This window comes from Pseudonaja textilis, chromosome 5 (genome assembly GCF_049901715.1).
Source record: "Pseudonaja textilis isolate UNSWEBS1 chromosome 5, rPseTex1.2, whole genome shotgun sequence".
Lineage (NCBI taxonomy): Eukaryota > Metazoa > Chordata > Lepidosauria > Squamata > Elapidae > Pseudonaja > Pseudonaja textilis.
The window spans coordinates 37,233,844-37,250,167 of NC_141994.1; the positions used below are offsets into that span (position 1 = coordinate 37,233,844).

The 16,324-nt window shown below is 34.2% G+C and overlaps 1 protein-coding gene across 2 annotated transcripts in view; it reads left to right on the forward strand.

Moving 5' to 3' along the window:
• The window catches only part of TMTC2 (transmembrane O-mannosyltransferase targeting cadherins 2), a 187,562-nt gene that overhangs the window by 133,670 nt on the left and 37,568 nt on the right, over positions 1-16,324 (forward strand). For both annotated transcript variants that reach the window (XM_026699094.2, XM_087934516.1), the window contains 4 exons: positions 5,005-5,090; positions 6,533-6,717; positions 8,160-8,238; positions 11,582-11,703. In XM_026699094.2, coding sequence (XP_026554879.2) covers positions 5,005-5,090; positions 6,533-6,717; positions 8,160-8,238; positions 11,582-11,703 — 472 coding nt within the window. The remainder of the gene's footprint in view (positions 1-5,004; positions 5,091-6,532; positions 6,718-8,159; positions 8,239-11,581; positions 11,704-16,324) is intronic.

The following is a 16,324-nucleotide window of genomic DNA, read 5'->3' on the forward strand; positions in this document are numbered from 1 at the left end:
GCAATTGGGTGACAAACAGTACTCCACGAGTAGTCCTTAATGGCTCTAAGTCTATATGGAGGGAAGTAAGCAGTGGGGTGCCACAAGGTTCCATCTTAGGCCCAGTACTCTTCAATATCTTCATTAACGACTTAGATGAGGGAATAGAAGAGGAAGTTACCAAATTTGCAGATGATACTAAGCTGGCAGGAATAGCTAACAGCCAAGAAGATAGGCTCAAGATCCAGATGGATCTTCACAGACTATAACACTGAGCCATATCTAACAAAATGAAATTCAATGTAGAGAAAAGTAAAGTCCTACACTTAGGCAAGAAAAATAAAAAGGACACATATAAACTGGGTAAATATGAGCCAGCAGTGTGCAGCAGCAGCCAAAAAAGCTAATGCAATCCTAAGTTGTATTAACAGAGGGATACAATCAAGATCAAGTGAGGTATTAATACCACTCTATGAAGCTTTAGTAAGACCACACCCAGAGTACTGCATCCAGTTTTGTTCACCACATTATAAAAAAGATGTTGAAAAAGTCTCAGAGAAGAGCAACCAGGATGATTAGGGGACTGGAGGCTAAAAACATATGAAGAATGGTTGCACTGGCTAGCCTAGTAGTAAAGAGAAGGACCAGGGAGACATGATAGCAGTCTTCCAATATTTGAGGGACTGCCACAGGGACGAGGGTTCAAGCTATTTTCTAAAGCTCCTATAGGCCAGACAAGGAATAATGGATGGAAACTGAACAAGCAGAGATTTAACCTGCAAATAAGGAGAAACTTTCTGACAGTGAGAACAATCAACCAATGGAATACCTTGCCATCAGAAGTTGTGGGAGCGCCATCACTTGAGACTTTCAAGAAGAGATTGGACTGCCATTTGTCAGAAATGGTGTACGGTCTCCCGCTTGGGCGGGAATTGGACTAGATGACCTACCAGGTCCCTTCCAACTCTGATTATCTGCTAATCTGTTAAACCTGTTTGAACATTAAGACTCAAATGGAGGGCAAACATAATACATTTTAGAAATTTTTATTGGATTGATTTGATTGATTTGAGAGGTGTCCTTGTAGATACCCAACTGGGTACTATATGGCATCAGATCCAAAACTCTGGCTTTAAATAACTTAATTGCTGCTGAGATGTAGTTGTTGCCATTTTGACTTGCATATTTGATAATTGCAAGGGATACTTTTTGCGCTCTTACATTAAGTTCACTCATTTGATCGGTCCAGTAACTGGAAGATTGAAAATAAACACATAGGGACTTGTGGTTTGCAGGGCTTCAGCGGCAGGCAGGAATCCGTGATCGTGCACGGTTTCTGCCTGGGCTCGCCGCTGGAGCGTCCTGAGCCACTCGGCTTCGGGGCTAAGCCACCCCGTAGAGGTGTGCAAAGAGGGGGGGAGATCCCAGCAGGGTCGAGGGAAGCCGCATCTTTCCTCCCCAGGTGGCTAAACTCCCTTTCCCGAAGGCGATAAGAGCGAAGGTCAGAAATAGCCGCCTCAAAGAAGCACTCAGCCGGAAAAGAAAGTGCAGGAGGAAGTTAAGAAGTGAAAGTTTTGGCTGACAGGGATAAGAAGCAACAACTGATACCCTGGATTTTAAATCTTATAAAAGATACATCGTTCCCAAAGAAGATTCGGAAGCAGCGAATAAAAGTGAAAAGGGAAAGTTTTTTTTCTCACTCTCCTTCCTTATGTTGACAGCAGATGAATGAGAAATCGGAAAAATCCGCTTTGGCACCATCAGGTAATTAAACTGGATTAAATGCCAAGGGGACAATAAAGATTTCTGAACACTTAAAAAACTTCTCTTTTTTTGCTGTAAACGGGAAGGAAGAGGAAAAGAATAAGAGCAAGATTTGGCTGGAGGAGACTGCTTGGAATTTAAAAGAATCTAAAGTTAAATCGTAACAAGACTTGTAAAAGATACATTTTAACTGGAACTCTGTAACTAACCAGGAAGTAACCCCAGGAAGAGATAGTGAAAAAAGAAGAAAGTGTTAAATGAAACAGCTTGTGTGTATTTGGATTGTTTGGTGACTTTGGGACTTATGGAAATTATATTTGAATGGTTAAAAACAATTGGGTGGTTGTTTAAATTTTTTTTACAATGGCATCACTTGTGGATGAACTGAAAAATGGAATTCAAAAAAATGTAAAGAAGAGGAACAAGACAGGAGGGTATCTAGAGAAACACAGGGAAGAAATTGGGGGAAGCCAAGGTGGGAAAGGTGGGAAGAGAATGGAGAATTTAAGACCTAAAAAAACAACCAAAAATGGGAAAAATAAGGTGAAAAGTGGATATAATGTCAGAAAGCAACAGAAAAGGGGAACACAGAAGAGGGAAATAGAGGTGGAGAGACAAGGGGGTAAAAAAGTTAGAGTGAAGAAACAAGGGAGGAAGGAAGGGAAGAGAAGTTACAAAGATTTGGAGCAAGATGTAAAGAAACAGGACTTATTTCGAGATAATGGGTAAAAATATAACTGAAAATGAGATTCTGCAAAGGTACATAAGATTGTATTGTTATACTTGTATTAGAAATAATGTTAGAAAATTGGAACAATATATGATTAAAAAATGGGATAAAATACTTAACACAATTTAATGAAACTTTTTTGAACAAAATAAATGAATTGAAATAAATGAGAGAATTGAATTAGGAAGAAATGGGAACATTTTAATTACACAATGTTTTAAAATATAAGTGAAATGGGGGGGGAAGTAACTATACAAAATTTATAAGTGTTCCCATAGAAGCATGATACTTATTTGAAAAATAATGTGTAAAATGTTTAAGATTTAAATGAATATTAATTTTAATGATAGAGTTGAACTGGCATGGATTGTTGTTTTGATTATATTATATATCTACAATTTATTTTTTTCTTAAAATATAATGTGTAGCTTTAGAATGTACTAAGCAGAATCTGAATGAAAGTTATGTATTATATTAAGTGTTATAAATTTAGGGGAAAGATACAAAGGCATCATACTCCAATCAGTGATTACAGGAGAAATTTTGTTTTAATGAGAAAAGATAATAGTCAGCTGAAACAGGACAGACAAAGGATATAAGTATAATGATTTAAATTGAGGTGAAATAAATAAAATAGAATTAAGAGAATTAAAAGAGGGGAGAAGCTATATAGAAAATGTAGAATGGTAATAAGATATGGAACGGTATATAAAAATGAGCATGAACTTGAATTTGTGTCTGTACGAAAAGATGTAATCCGGGATCAAGCTGCTTTCAAAAAAGATGTTTTATGTTTTCATGTTTTGTGTTTTGTTTGTTTATGTCTGTTTTTTAAAAATCAATAAAATTTTTGGGAAAAAAAAGAAAATAAACATAGATATTTGAAAGTTTAAGTTGCTTAATAAGTTGTCTGTTGATCTACCAGATTGCTGCAAACTTAAAGCACTTTCTTGAAAGTACTAAAACATTGTTTTAGAATAATTATTTTCAAGGAGTTCTCTGGTGCAATAGAATGACAAAGAGTTATAAATATAATTATTTTCAAGGAGTTCCCTGGAGCAATAGAATGATATGGTACATACCCATAAGTTACAGACATAATAGACACAACATCAGCATATAGGAGAAGAGGGCTAGCCAAAACAAAGCATAATATTTGGAACCACAACTTCTAATCTGATAGAACCAATCAGTGCAATCTCCCTGCCTTTGGGGTTTATTCCTAGTGGGTTTTTTTTTAACATTTCACATGCCCCACACAGTATATTTTTCAGCCTGGCTTGGGATTGATATCTTACCCATACAGTTGTTCTCCCTCATGAAAATCACATCTGAATAATAAAATACATTACAGGTAGTCTTCAATTTACAACTACAATTGGAACTAGAACTTCCATTGCTAAATGAAGTGGTTGCTAAATAAGTCATGCCTCCTTCTATGACCTTTTTATCACAATCACTACAATTATTAAGTGAATTGCATCATTTAGTAAATCCAACTTCTGTTCTTGATTTTGCTTGTGGGAAGCTGGCTTAGGAGATTGCAAATGGCAATCCTGTGACCCAGGGGTACCGTAATTGATATAAATACATGCCAGTTGTCAAGCTCCTGAATTTTGACTGAAGAGATGCTGCAGATGTTGTATGTGCAAGAACTTGTCATAAGCAACTTTTTTAGCATCTATGTAACTTTGAATGAGCACTAAATGAATGGTTGTAAGTTGAGAATGATCTCTGGTTTATACATTGTATATATACTTTATACACAATGGTGAGCAGATTTTATACTACTTACTGTTAGAAAACCTGGTTCTTCTCTGACGATGGGATGACCAGTCTTCTTTGAAGAACATTGCAATATTTGAGCAATACTATAGCTACAATTTATGGAAGCCATTTGATACTCTCTTCCTATTATTGATTGCTTCAGCCTGATCTTACACTTTTCTTTTTAAAATAAATATATATTGTAATCTGCTTTATTGGATGTATTTTAATTACTCCTCTTGGAATGCAAATAGATTTTCAAATTTCAAATTATAACCCTTTAAAGAGATTTCAAAGCTCTAGCTGAATAATAATTTTGGAAAATTAGTTGTTTATAAGAATGTTGGCCTCTTTTACCAAGCTCATAAAGGGTGATAATAACTCTGATCTATTCCATTCTATATCATATGCACATTGTGTCAGTTTCTCTTTTCTAACTGACAAGGCAGCTGTTTTAATAAAATATAGTGAAATTTGTATAATTCCTTTTTTTTCACTTGACAAACACTTTCTCAACCCTTTTCAAGGAAGTAGAACTCTACAATAGCATAACTTAACTACTTTTGGAGGACAAAAATGATTCTTTTTAATTTTTCTTTCTTTCAAAATGATCCTTGTTATTTTAAAAATATAATGGCAAAATCTTAGAAATGTTTCTTTCTTTCTCAAGTACATTGTCTGTAAATATGATTCTTGATATTTCATTTTTCATAATTTTATTCTCAGCAACTTTCTTGTCTTCTCCTTTTCTTTGCTAAACGCAGGGGATTATTATTGCAGGAGAACAACAGGTTTTCAGAAGCACTGCATTATTATAAATTGGCAATTGGAAGCAGACCTACTTTAGCCTGTAAGTAAAGTTGCATGCTTGTTATATTTAATACACTGTTCCTTCTCATTTGTGTTGTATTATAAATAAAACTATTACAAAGAAAATCTATAAGTTTTAATTCTGTTAAATGTGAGCAGATGTTTCTGCATGGTTCCAATATATTTAATAACACCTGGACCATCCTTACTGTAATGTAAAGATGCTGTACTATAGTAAAATAGTTGATCTTGAATGTAAATCCAAGGGCTTGGTACTATTTATTTTATTGTTAGGCAAACATATGTTTCCAGAGTAACATGTTTAATTTGGATTTGAGATGAAAGAAGCTGAAATATGCTCAAATTTATGGCAGTAAGGAAAGTGAGCTGTTTGATAGAGAGGTCACATATTCAAGAAGCAGTTCAGGGTTCTGGGCCACTTCAAGTAAGTCTGGTAAAAGACTTCTGTTATTTACTTTATGTGATTACCAACCTTTTAGTAAGAAGATCAGTAGCTAAATCAGGATATTAGATTATAGGTGTAGAGCAGAGGTGTCAAACTTATTCTTTCACAGCATTGTCACCTGATGTATCATGACTTTTTTCCCCTTCGCTAAACCGGTTATGGATGTGGCCAGCACATGATGCATCCGGCCTATGGGCCACGAGTTTGACAGCCCTGGTGTAGAGAAATAGAACATTCATGCTACATATCATGTTAATCCCTTGTATATATGCTTGCATGTGGAATCTTCTAATATGTGAAAGTCCTGTGAGTGAATGAGGAATCTCTCAAAATTCTCTTTGAAAAATTAAAGCCTGTGACTTCTGAAACATCAATATAGTACTTAACCAACTTTAATTGGTACTTGTTCAAGTATAAATGTAAATTGATGAGAGTGTCTAACATTTCCTTCTCTAGAGAAAGCTGAAGATGATACATACAAGCAATAAAGCAATTTTAGTTACTCTGCCATCTTCCTAGATCCAAAAGGATTAAATTTCCATAAGATTACCTTGTTCAGCAGTCATTGTTTCTACTGAAATTACCAACTCTCAAATCTAATGAATTGGGGTATTTTACCTCTTTTTATGATTATGACAAAACTTCTGAAGAACCATTAAAGAGGAAATCACCTTGGCTGACAATTCAATTAATTCTAATGAAATTCCAGTTTTAATGTTTTGTTGTGATGGAACTCATTTTTTCTTTAATTAGCAATCTGTTTCCTATGGCAGTTATTAAAGACATCAATATCTTATAAAGAAAGTCTTGAATTGCTGTAGAATTGGTATGGATAATCTATGACTTTAATGAAAGATAATTCAATTATAGCAAGCTTAAAAAATGAATCTGGACCAATCTAGATTTGAAGCAACTGTCAACCTATAATTATCTATTTTTCTGGTTTTAAATAACTTCAAATATAAAAAGAGTGTGTATGAATGTACAATAGCTACATTTCTCTTTCTTTTTTTCAGCTGCTTATTTAAATACTGGCATCATCTTAATGAATCAAGGCAAGGCTGAGGATGCCAAGAAGACATTTTTGAAGTGTTCAGAGATTCCTGATGAAAACCTAAAAGATCCTCATGCTCATAAGAGTTCTGTTACCAGCTGCCTTTATAACCTAGGGAAACTTTACCATGAACAAGGACAATATGAGGTAAAATTTTACAAAAACATAGCAGCCATCTTATAACCTTAATATAATTGTGTTGTTTTTTAGCAGCCTCTACTTCTACATTAGAATTAGCTATTGGCTGTCTGGGAGTTGGGTAGTATATAAATTGAATAAATTATTATCATGGTTCCTTCATACAGTCAGCCAGATGTTTAGACTGAATTAAAAATCCACTTATCAATTCCTTCCCAAGGATCTGCAGTAGGCAGGTGTTATTGTTAGATAGTGTTAAAGGTATCATCTCAGGATGTAAACTGCTCCAATTAAAGCTGCCTTTTGCAATTGATTCATGGTGATTTTGTCAATGCCAATACTGTTCAAGTAGTGCTCCAGATACTTTGGGATTTCAACCAAGGTACCTAGAACTATTGGTATTAAAGATTGAATCACAGTGTCAAACATAGTATCTACATCTTATATTTTAGACAGTAAAGAAAACATGAGTTCTGACAAGTTTTTCTTAATACATTTAGAATCTAACAATTTATGTCTTTTTCTAGGTTATTACTCAGTATGATGACTGATAGAGTCGAGTACTAGTGAGATGGTAGCAGCTATACTTATGAACTAGTTTACTAGGAAAACATAGATATTATAGTATATGCTGCAATAGTAATTTATTCATTAGCAGTTATCCTTTTGGAAATGATATACTGTATGGACATGAAAATAATGGCATTTTCTGATATGGTTTAATGTACTTTTTTCCTCTAGTGAAACAAAAAGAAAGTTCTTATGTATTTAGGGTATAATACCAACATCATTAAGCCACCAGAGTCATCTGTGTGAGATGGGCAGCTGTATAAATCAAATTGCTCAGTCCATCATTCATACAGTAGAAACATACAACAAAGTGTACAATTTGACAGCTTCAAGTAATGTATAGCTTCATTTTAAGAATAGATAATGATAAAAAATGACAGTAGTTTGACCTGACATATATGTGTTTTCTCTTAAATCTAGAAGGCTTTTAAATCTTAAACCTAGAATATGACCAGTGTAACTTTATGCAAAGTAGTAACAGTATTATTATTGGCAGGTGGAAAAGTATCATTGTGATTAATTTTGTTTTCTTTTCCCATCCTTAACTGGGCAAGTCTGAATATTGAAAATTGTTCTGTTTTACTTTGAGAAGATTCATCTCAACTGTATAATTTTTATGTAGATTGAAATTTTCCATGTTAATGTTTTGCAGCACAAACTGCAGTTTGGTACCACCTTAGAGACTAATACATTTTTATGCATATGCTTATACAGAAATCAAGATGTCATGAGATTCATCATTATACATTATTAAATATGTAATATTAACTATTAAATGCCTATTTCCTGTTACAATTAACAAAGGCATTTTCATTATTTTATATTACATTTATGCTTCTGAATTTGATGTTGTAATGACATGTTTCTCAACTTTGTCATAGGATGCCCTTATAGTTTACAAAGAGGCGATACAGAAAATGCCAAGACAGTTTGCACCACAGAGTTTATATAATATGATGGGTGAGTCTAAGCAAACATCTAAAAATATTTGTGTTAATTTTCTTGCACATAATTTTGTATTTCTGCCAATATTGGGCATTTACCAAAGAATTTCATTTATTATGTTTTTGGCTCTGATTAAATCTTCAAGCTTTACATTTGTAGCTTACCCCATATCACCATAGACAGCTTCAAATGTATAAATGAGAACAATTAATGAATAAAAAAGTCTGTGTAGCTTTTCTCTATATATTCATAAAGTGCTGTGAACAAGGAAAAACAAATTTAAAATAATACATTATTATCCAAATATAATCCAGATTCTAAAAACAGATAAGGTTTGCCAAATATTTTCAAACAATTGTTTCATAGCCACAATATGGGCACTAAGAATGGCTTTTAAAAACTAATTTATAGCTGGTTAAAGACTTACTAATTCACATAGGCTAAAACATGTCTTTTACACCTTGGTGCTAAGACTACAATAATTCCAAACTCACATGGCCAAAGAGAATTGCAGTAACCCAGACTCAATTGTGCCATCTTCTCTCTTTCTCTCCCTCCCTCTCTCCCTTCCTCTCTCCCACTCTCTCTCTCTCCTTCCCTCCCTCAGCCTACTCCCTACCCTCCCCCTTCCCTCCCAGTCCATTTTATCCAAATAATTGTACAAATAATCCAGCATGTTGAAAATCTTCATTTAAATTTTAAATGGGTTAATAGTTTTTTTTTAAACAAAGCTTTCTCTTTGAATTATCATAATGGCTATAAGAATCACACATTAATGAAGATTTTGTGACATATAAATGTATGCAAATTTTATTGGACAGCCATTTCGGCACCAAGCCCAACTTCCTGTTTAATGTGAAAATAAAACTTCTTGTTTTGGCTAGCCAAAAACTTTTTGCTCGTCAGTAAGTTTCATGTACCAATTGATTATGTCCACATATTTTGGCTGTCTCACACTTCATTCCCCACAAAATGGTTAGGGTTATTAATCAATGGATGACAATTACTCCTGTAGAGAATTTATGTACCTACACTGTAATTCCAACAAGGATCCAACACTAACCAATTATGCCTGTGGAATAGGTTTTTACATAAGCAAAGGACAAAAAAAAGAACAAGCTCCCAAAAGTCCTATAAAAGGTGAAAGTTCCCCTTGCACAAATGTGCTAGACATTTCCTGCTTTAGGGGTTGGTGCTCATTTCTGTTACAAAGCTGAAGAGCCAGCGCTGTCTGAAGACGTCTCCGTGGTCATGTGGCTGATACAACTAAACGCGAATGGCACACAAAACAATGTTACTTTCCCACCAAAGTGGTCCCTATTTTTCTACTTGCATTTTTGCATGGTTTCAAACTGCTGGCTTGGCAGAAGCTGGGACAAGTAACGGAAGCTCACTCCATTATGCGGTACTAGGGATTCGAACTGCCAAACTGCCAACTTTTCTGATCGACAAACTCAGCGTCTTAGCCACTGAGCCACCATATCCCTTCCTGGATACTTTAGTTTCTCCTTAAATATATCCAATAAAGGAAAGACCATGCCTATTAGCAACTGGTTTCACGTTCATACTGCTCTTATTGTTAAGGGTTTTTTTTTTTTACATTTGAATTGAATTCACCTAATATATCCAATAATTGAAATAATTTCTCACTAACAGAGGTTGAACCTATTGAACAGATGAATAAAAATCCTATGGTACAAAAGGGAAAAAGAAATTCTGGCTACTAGTCATCTTGCTTTTGTATTTTTTTAGAGAATTGAAATCTTCTTTCTTATAGAACAGTGGTGGCTAATCTTTTTCAGCTCCCGTGTCAATAATTGCACGCGCTTGTGTGCCAGCACCCAGAAGGCAATGTGTGCTGGCCTCCCCACGTGCCCTGCACATGTGTGCATGACCTCCCTCATGTGCTGCACATCTGCGCATGCATTTCCCCCTTGTGCGCCACGTGTCTCTGCACATGCACGTGTGATTCCCCCTCTCACATATGCGCATGTGCACGTGATTCCCCCTCATGCGCAGCGCATCCCTGCACATGTGTGCATGTCTGCCACACACATCCCTCCGCCCCCTGCACATGCATGCCAGATACCCGACAATAAGCTTTCAGACAGAGGCACGCGCATGCACAGTGGATCTCTTCCAGGTGATGTTTCACGTGCCGAGGGAAATGGCTCTGTGTGCCACTTCCGGCACGCATGGCATAGATTCGCCAACATGGTTATAGAAAATGCCAAAATTAGTTATCAATCAATATAATATTCCTCTATATTATATTGCTAATAAAAATTAAACTTTGTGAGTTTTTCTCGAGTCAAAGCATGATAGAACTGAGTAGACTGAAATACCATAAAGAATTGTATAAACTAACATTTTTTTAGTACAGCAATTGCTGATTAGGAAGTTACCATCTATTTTGTTTCCTTGATTCATGATGATTTTCCCAAGTCTTGATTTTCCTGGAAAACTTTACTGAAGAAAGCTTATGCAAGAAATGTTCTTCACACAGAGATCATCTGGTTTAGACTTCGTTTTTGTCTTTACTTATGAGAAAAGTAATTAAGCACAAAGTAATAGAATAATGACAGTATATCTGAATTAAGTACAATAAATAAATAAATCTTTTAAAGTATAAGGTTTTATCTGTTACTAATTGGAAACATTTCAACTATTAATCATATTTGAAAACAGTAGGAGTTCTTTCATATTGATCCTTCTGGATATTGTAGGCATTTTTATGGGATGAAGTGTGAAATTTTAAACATGTGAATGTTCATCTAACTTAACACAGCTGTTTTGTGGTAGTTTTGCTCCTGACAGTTAGAGCAAGCCAGGCTGATTAGTCTCCGAGAAATTATAAGACTCTCTTGACTCATGTTATCACTAATGCAATTTCCATCCATATTAAGCTTCTTGGAAAATCCAGTTTTATTGTTGTTATCCAGTCTTATGTTTCAAAGATAAGCATCCACAAACATCTATTGGGAATTTTCTCCAGACATACAATTTATATTTAAAGAAGTCAATGATAAAAATCTTAATCTTAAAAATTCTTAATCTATATTTGTTTTATGGCAAGTTGACTCAAGGTTTTTAAGAGATATTTATGTGAGATGTTTATATATTATAGTAATATCATACATATTCTGTTGGTAACATTCCACTACATAATAATAAAATAATAATATACTACTATGTAATATTACATATGCCACATAAATTATAAATATAAATTAATTTGTATTTTATTTTATAAACACACATATATGTATTTATATATTAATATGTAAAATACATAAATTGCTTTTATCAGTTGTATGTTCTATTAATATATTTTATAGTTTCCTATTCTGCTTTGTAGGAGAGGCCTACATGAGACTTAGCAGATTCTCTGAAGCAGAACATTGGTATGTGGAATCACTGCACTCTAAAACTGATCACATTCCAGCTCATCTCACATATGGGAAACTTCTTGCTTTAACGGTAAGAAAACTACCTGGAAAATAGCAATTTTTTAGCAAGAGAAAAACAATCCTATCTGTCACATATTTGTCACATACATACTCATCTCACTATTTCTTTGCATAAAATATTACACTAACATCAGTAAATCTCTTTTTTCCTATTCTATTCAAGCTAGGATCTCTATCTTGAGATCACCTTTGGAAACCATTCAGTTGTTCACAATCCATCTACTAGGGAGATATATAAAATAAACGATATTGACAGATTTAAAATGTATACTATTTGTCAGTATTTTCCTATATCTTTCTTCAAATTTCTGTCCTTCCATATTCCTTAGACTACCAGAAGATTTAGGCCATATTAGGGAATTCCTTACCTCTTTAGGGTGAGAGCCAGAGTATTGTTGTGGTTAGGGTGCTGCAGTAAGTGCAGGTATACTCAGATTGTAATCCCCCCATAGCCATGGAAACCAACTGGCTGATTTGGGACAGTCTTTCTCAGCCTTAGACATGGAAGCCCCCAAAATCTATCAAGTTGTTTTTTCCATATGTGGTAGCAATGTATATAGGTCAAAAAATACTGAAAGAAAATACAGAGATGGCTTTTTGAGATTACAAAATATAAATTGAATTTGGAACCCAAAACATTTTTATTAGGTATGATCAAGGGGAATTTGAGTAAAGATAAAAGATACCTTATTGTACACATCTTAACTGCAGCAAGAATCACGTTAGCACAAAATTGGAAGAATGATAAAATACCACCAGATGAAGTTTTGATTCAAAAAATAATGGACTGTGCTGAACTAGATAAATTCACTATGGAACTGAAAGGCAGAGAGGATAGAAATACTATGCGACATGGGAGAGGTGGTACGAATGGGTGAAGGATAAGGATACAAATAATGTATAGTCACAAAATAAGAAACATGTATATACAATGACACAATAACTGTTAATGGAAATGAGATTTTTGTATTTTTTGTTTTTAAAGAATAATTTTTTTTTTTAAAGATCTACCAAGTTGCACTGAACTAATGTAGTCAGTAAAGAGACTTTCATCCTTCAGTGAATTAGTTCAGGATGGTGATGCATCTATAATACACTAAATTAGGAATGGCTTTTCCAACTGAAACAGTAGACAAAACGTATGTTGAGGTTATCTGGGTATTATCTGGGTAATTTGCTGTCTTTCTAGTTTTTCTTTATATGTGAATTAGCCTATTTTGTTCTTTGATAATTAAATAGTAATTACAATGGTTTGGGTTTTTTTTTTTTTGCCCTAATACTCTGAACAAAATGTTCCACTCCTTTTAATTCATTTAAATGTAAAAGACCCGTGTTTCATTTTCAGTATGATATATATTATATTGCTACTTAAAAATTTTGCCTACTTCTTTTGAAAAATGTTGTTTATTGATTTGTTGCACTTCAAAATATTATATTTTTTGTTCACTGTTTCTTACACTTGCAAATAATGCTACTTTCATCATTTATCTGAAGCTTATGGGACAAGTCCCCATCTTCATATGTAGAACCATAAGCTTGTCTTACACAGTAGGGTTGTTTTGCTAGTGTTGCTTATTTTGTTTTTTTTAGAATATAAATTTTATCTGGTTCTATATTGCATCTGTCATTTCCTTGGATTTATAAAGATTTAAGTTTGATTAAAATCTACAGTATATATTTTAGGCTAATATGTAGAAAAGGAAGATAGAATAATGTGTTTTAAAATACTAAATTTGATTAAATCTATACTATAGCAGAATGGTAGGTGAAACTATAATTTTCACTGTATGTAGTCAGCTGCAAAAAAAAACTTTGTAAGCCAGGTATTATAAATTTATTTGTAAAAATGTATTTTTGCTGCAAGGGTAAGTGAATGAAAAATTAGTGGTTAAGCTATAGGAATGAGAGCCAATATAGTGGTATAGTGGTTAAAAATACAGGACTAGAAAATGGGAGATCATGAATTCTAGTCTTGCCTTAGGCAGAAACCAGCTGGGTGATTTTGGGACAGGATTCTCTCTCAGCTGCAAAAAAAAAAAAAAAAAAAAAGGCAAGGGCAATTTGACCTAAAAAAAATGTTTTCAAGAAAATTTCAAAAAAGGGAAGGAATATTGATTTGAAAGCATAAAAAGGTGCTGTACGCTTAGCCAGATGAATAATTAGAAGATATTGTAGAACAGTGGTTTTCAACCTGTGGTCCATGGACTGTGAGGCCTTAAAAAAATGGTATGATTTAAATCTTGAGTCTTGGGGATCCATAGCCATAGTCTGTGGTCACAAAAGATATTTAAAGGAGGTCCATGGTAAAGAAAAGGTTGAGAACCATTGTTGTAGACAATCCTGAGCTGTTCATCTACAGAATTGTATCCGGCAATTTCAGTGTAGATGCTAGAATAATTATCAGTCCTGAATTCCTAATATGAATTTAATATGAATGAATTGCTTACAGCTAAAAATTACGGGGGATGACAAATTTGTTATGGCATATCTGTTGCGGATTGAAAAAAACCGTAGAACAATTTATACAATTCATAAATGTAAATAATAAATGCATCAAGAAGATGCCGCAAGACTTGGTCTTCTGAAGAGACTGACACATTATGACCTATTTTATGTCTACCCTGTTAGATGCCAGAGGAGTGACAAGTTTCCTATGATGGTGATTTTTTTTCTTTTTACACCATTTAAGTCATGACTTCATATATTGTCAGTGTGTAATTGAAGAAGACTGTTATAAATACCTGTGCTCGAATTGTATGTTTGGGGATAACTATACCCGACACTTAATGCTTCTTTGCATTTGACCTCATTATCCTTAAAAAAAACCAAATTGAAGCTTCCAGGGAAGTTATAATTATGGGATTAGAGCATGATTGGAAGGAAAAACTCTTTTCTTCCCTGCTTGAGTCTTGAAAAACAAATCTATTTTTGGAAGTGGTTTTGGATGCCTATAACTAGTGCTAACACCAATTTTTGACAAAAGATTTTAGTCTCAACAATAAGGACATTTAGATGCGTCCTGGGCTCTTGTGACTTTTCCATTACTTAAAAAGGTATATTTTGGTCATAAAGAATCCATTGCAATAATTAAATCCATGTTGCTTTTTGTTTATTTAAAAACATTCCTTTTGAACTCATTGGTTCAATAGCTGAAACTAAGCTATTGGTAGCAGCATCTTCCCCCTCATTCTTCTCCCTTTCCGCTCCTCTTTGTTATCTGAACCTAATTACAATTTTCCACAGGATTAGATCCAGCTAATTACATCCTCATTATAAACTACGTATTTCTGCCAAAGGAGAAATTTTGACATGGGGTCAAAAAAAAAAATATTCCCATCATTTTTTCCTGATGAATATTTGAAGAAGATTATAGTTCAGACATGTTTCAAAGAACCAAAGTTTCCCAGGTATAAGATACCGATCTGATGTTGGTTTCCTGTTAAATATGAGTAGTACTTCATTTATTTAAATGGCTCAGATACACATAAACAGCTGTTTAAGCATATATATTTTCGGAGGAAACCATGAACAAAACAATATCCAGAATAAGAATTTTCTTAATTTAGTAGATACAGTATTTGGAGCAATAGGTCTTTCTCTCTCTCTCCCTCCCTCCCTCCCTCCCCCTCTCTGCCCCCACATGCCTGCCTGCCTGCTTGCCTCAAGGCTATTTTGGCAGAACACATTTTTAAATGCAACTGTCACACTTAAGCTTAACCTTGTCTATATATGTGCCTTGCTTGCCTGAAAAGATTTTTTTTTTTTAAGTGAAAAACGTTGTAAACTGAGTTAGATTTTTTAAAAAGGTACAAGTATTACCTGGAAGCATATGTGGATTTTTATAAGATTATTCAAAACTGATTTTACTATATTAACCATGCCAATTATGATCAAAATGCACACACATACACACTTGTAGGGATCCAATCAGGAAACAGTACAAATATATCCTGGCCCTTCCTCCTGCATTCCCAATTGCTTGTATTTGAAATATCAATTTCTCCCACTCATTAATGCAACATTCAGATAAGGAACATATGGTTTTAATCAAGACCATAACAGGGGATATAGAGTTAAATTTTATATTCCTCTTCTATTGGAATCTATCATCTTTTTTCACTAGAATCATTAACACTTCCCAATGCTTGCTTGGAAGTAAACAAAAAGAAGTATCTATTTCAGGGGTGTCAAACTTGCGGCGTGTGTCATGTGCTGGCCCCGCCTCCGCCTGGTTTAGCAAACGGGGAAATCGTATATTTCATATGACTCCACCGTGTTGCCGTGAGTTGGACACCCCAATCTATTTCCTTACTTGTGCTCAGATATCTGAATCTGAGCTTGAGTGGAGTAAAAAAGTGGGTAGTAAAGATAAGAAGATAGATAAAAGGATGGATGGTACCTTCATTACCATTATTAAGATAGAATTGCAGGATGTATTCAAGAGGAAAATAAATGTGTGAACTAATTTGTATTTAATCACAGGAACCTTCTCATGTTACATTAAATGCATTTTGTGAATAGATGTTGCTATTGTTAGCTTTCTCATAAATGAAAGATAATTAATAAGGCAGATACCTAAACTAGATATATTAATTTAAAATCAAAAGGGGACTCTTGTACTAATGTTGAAT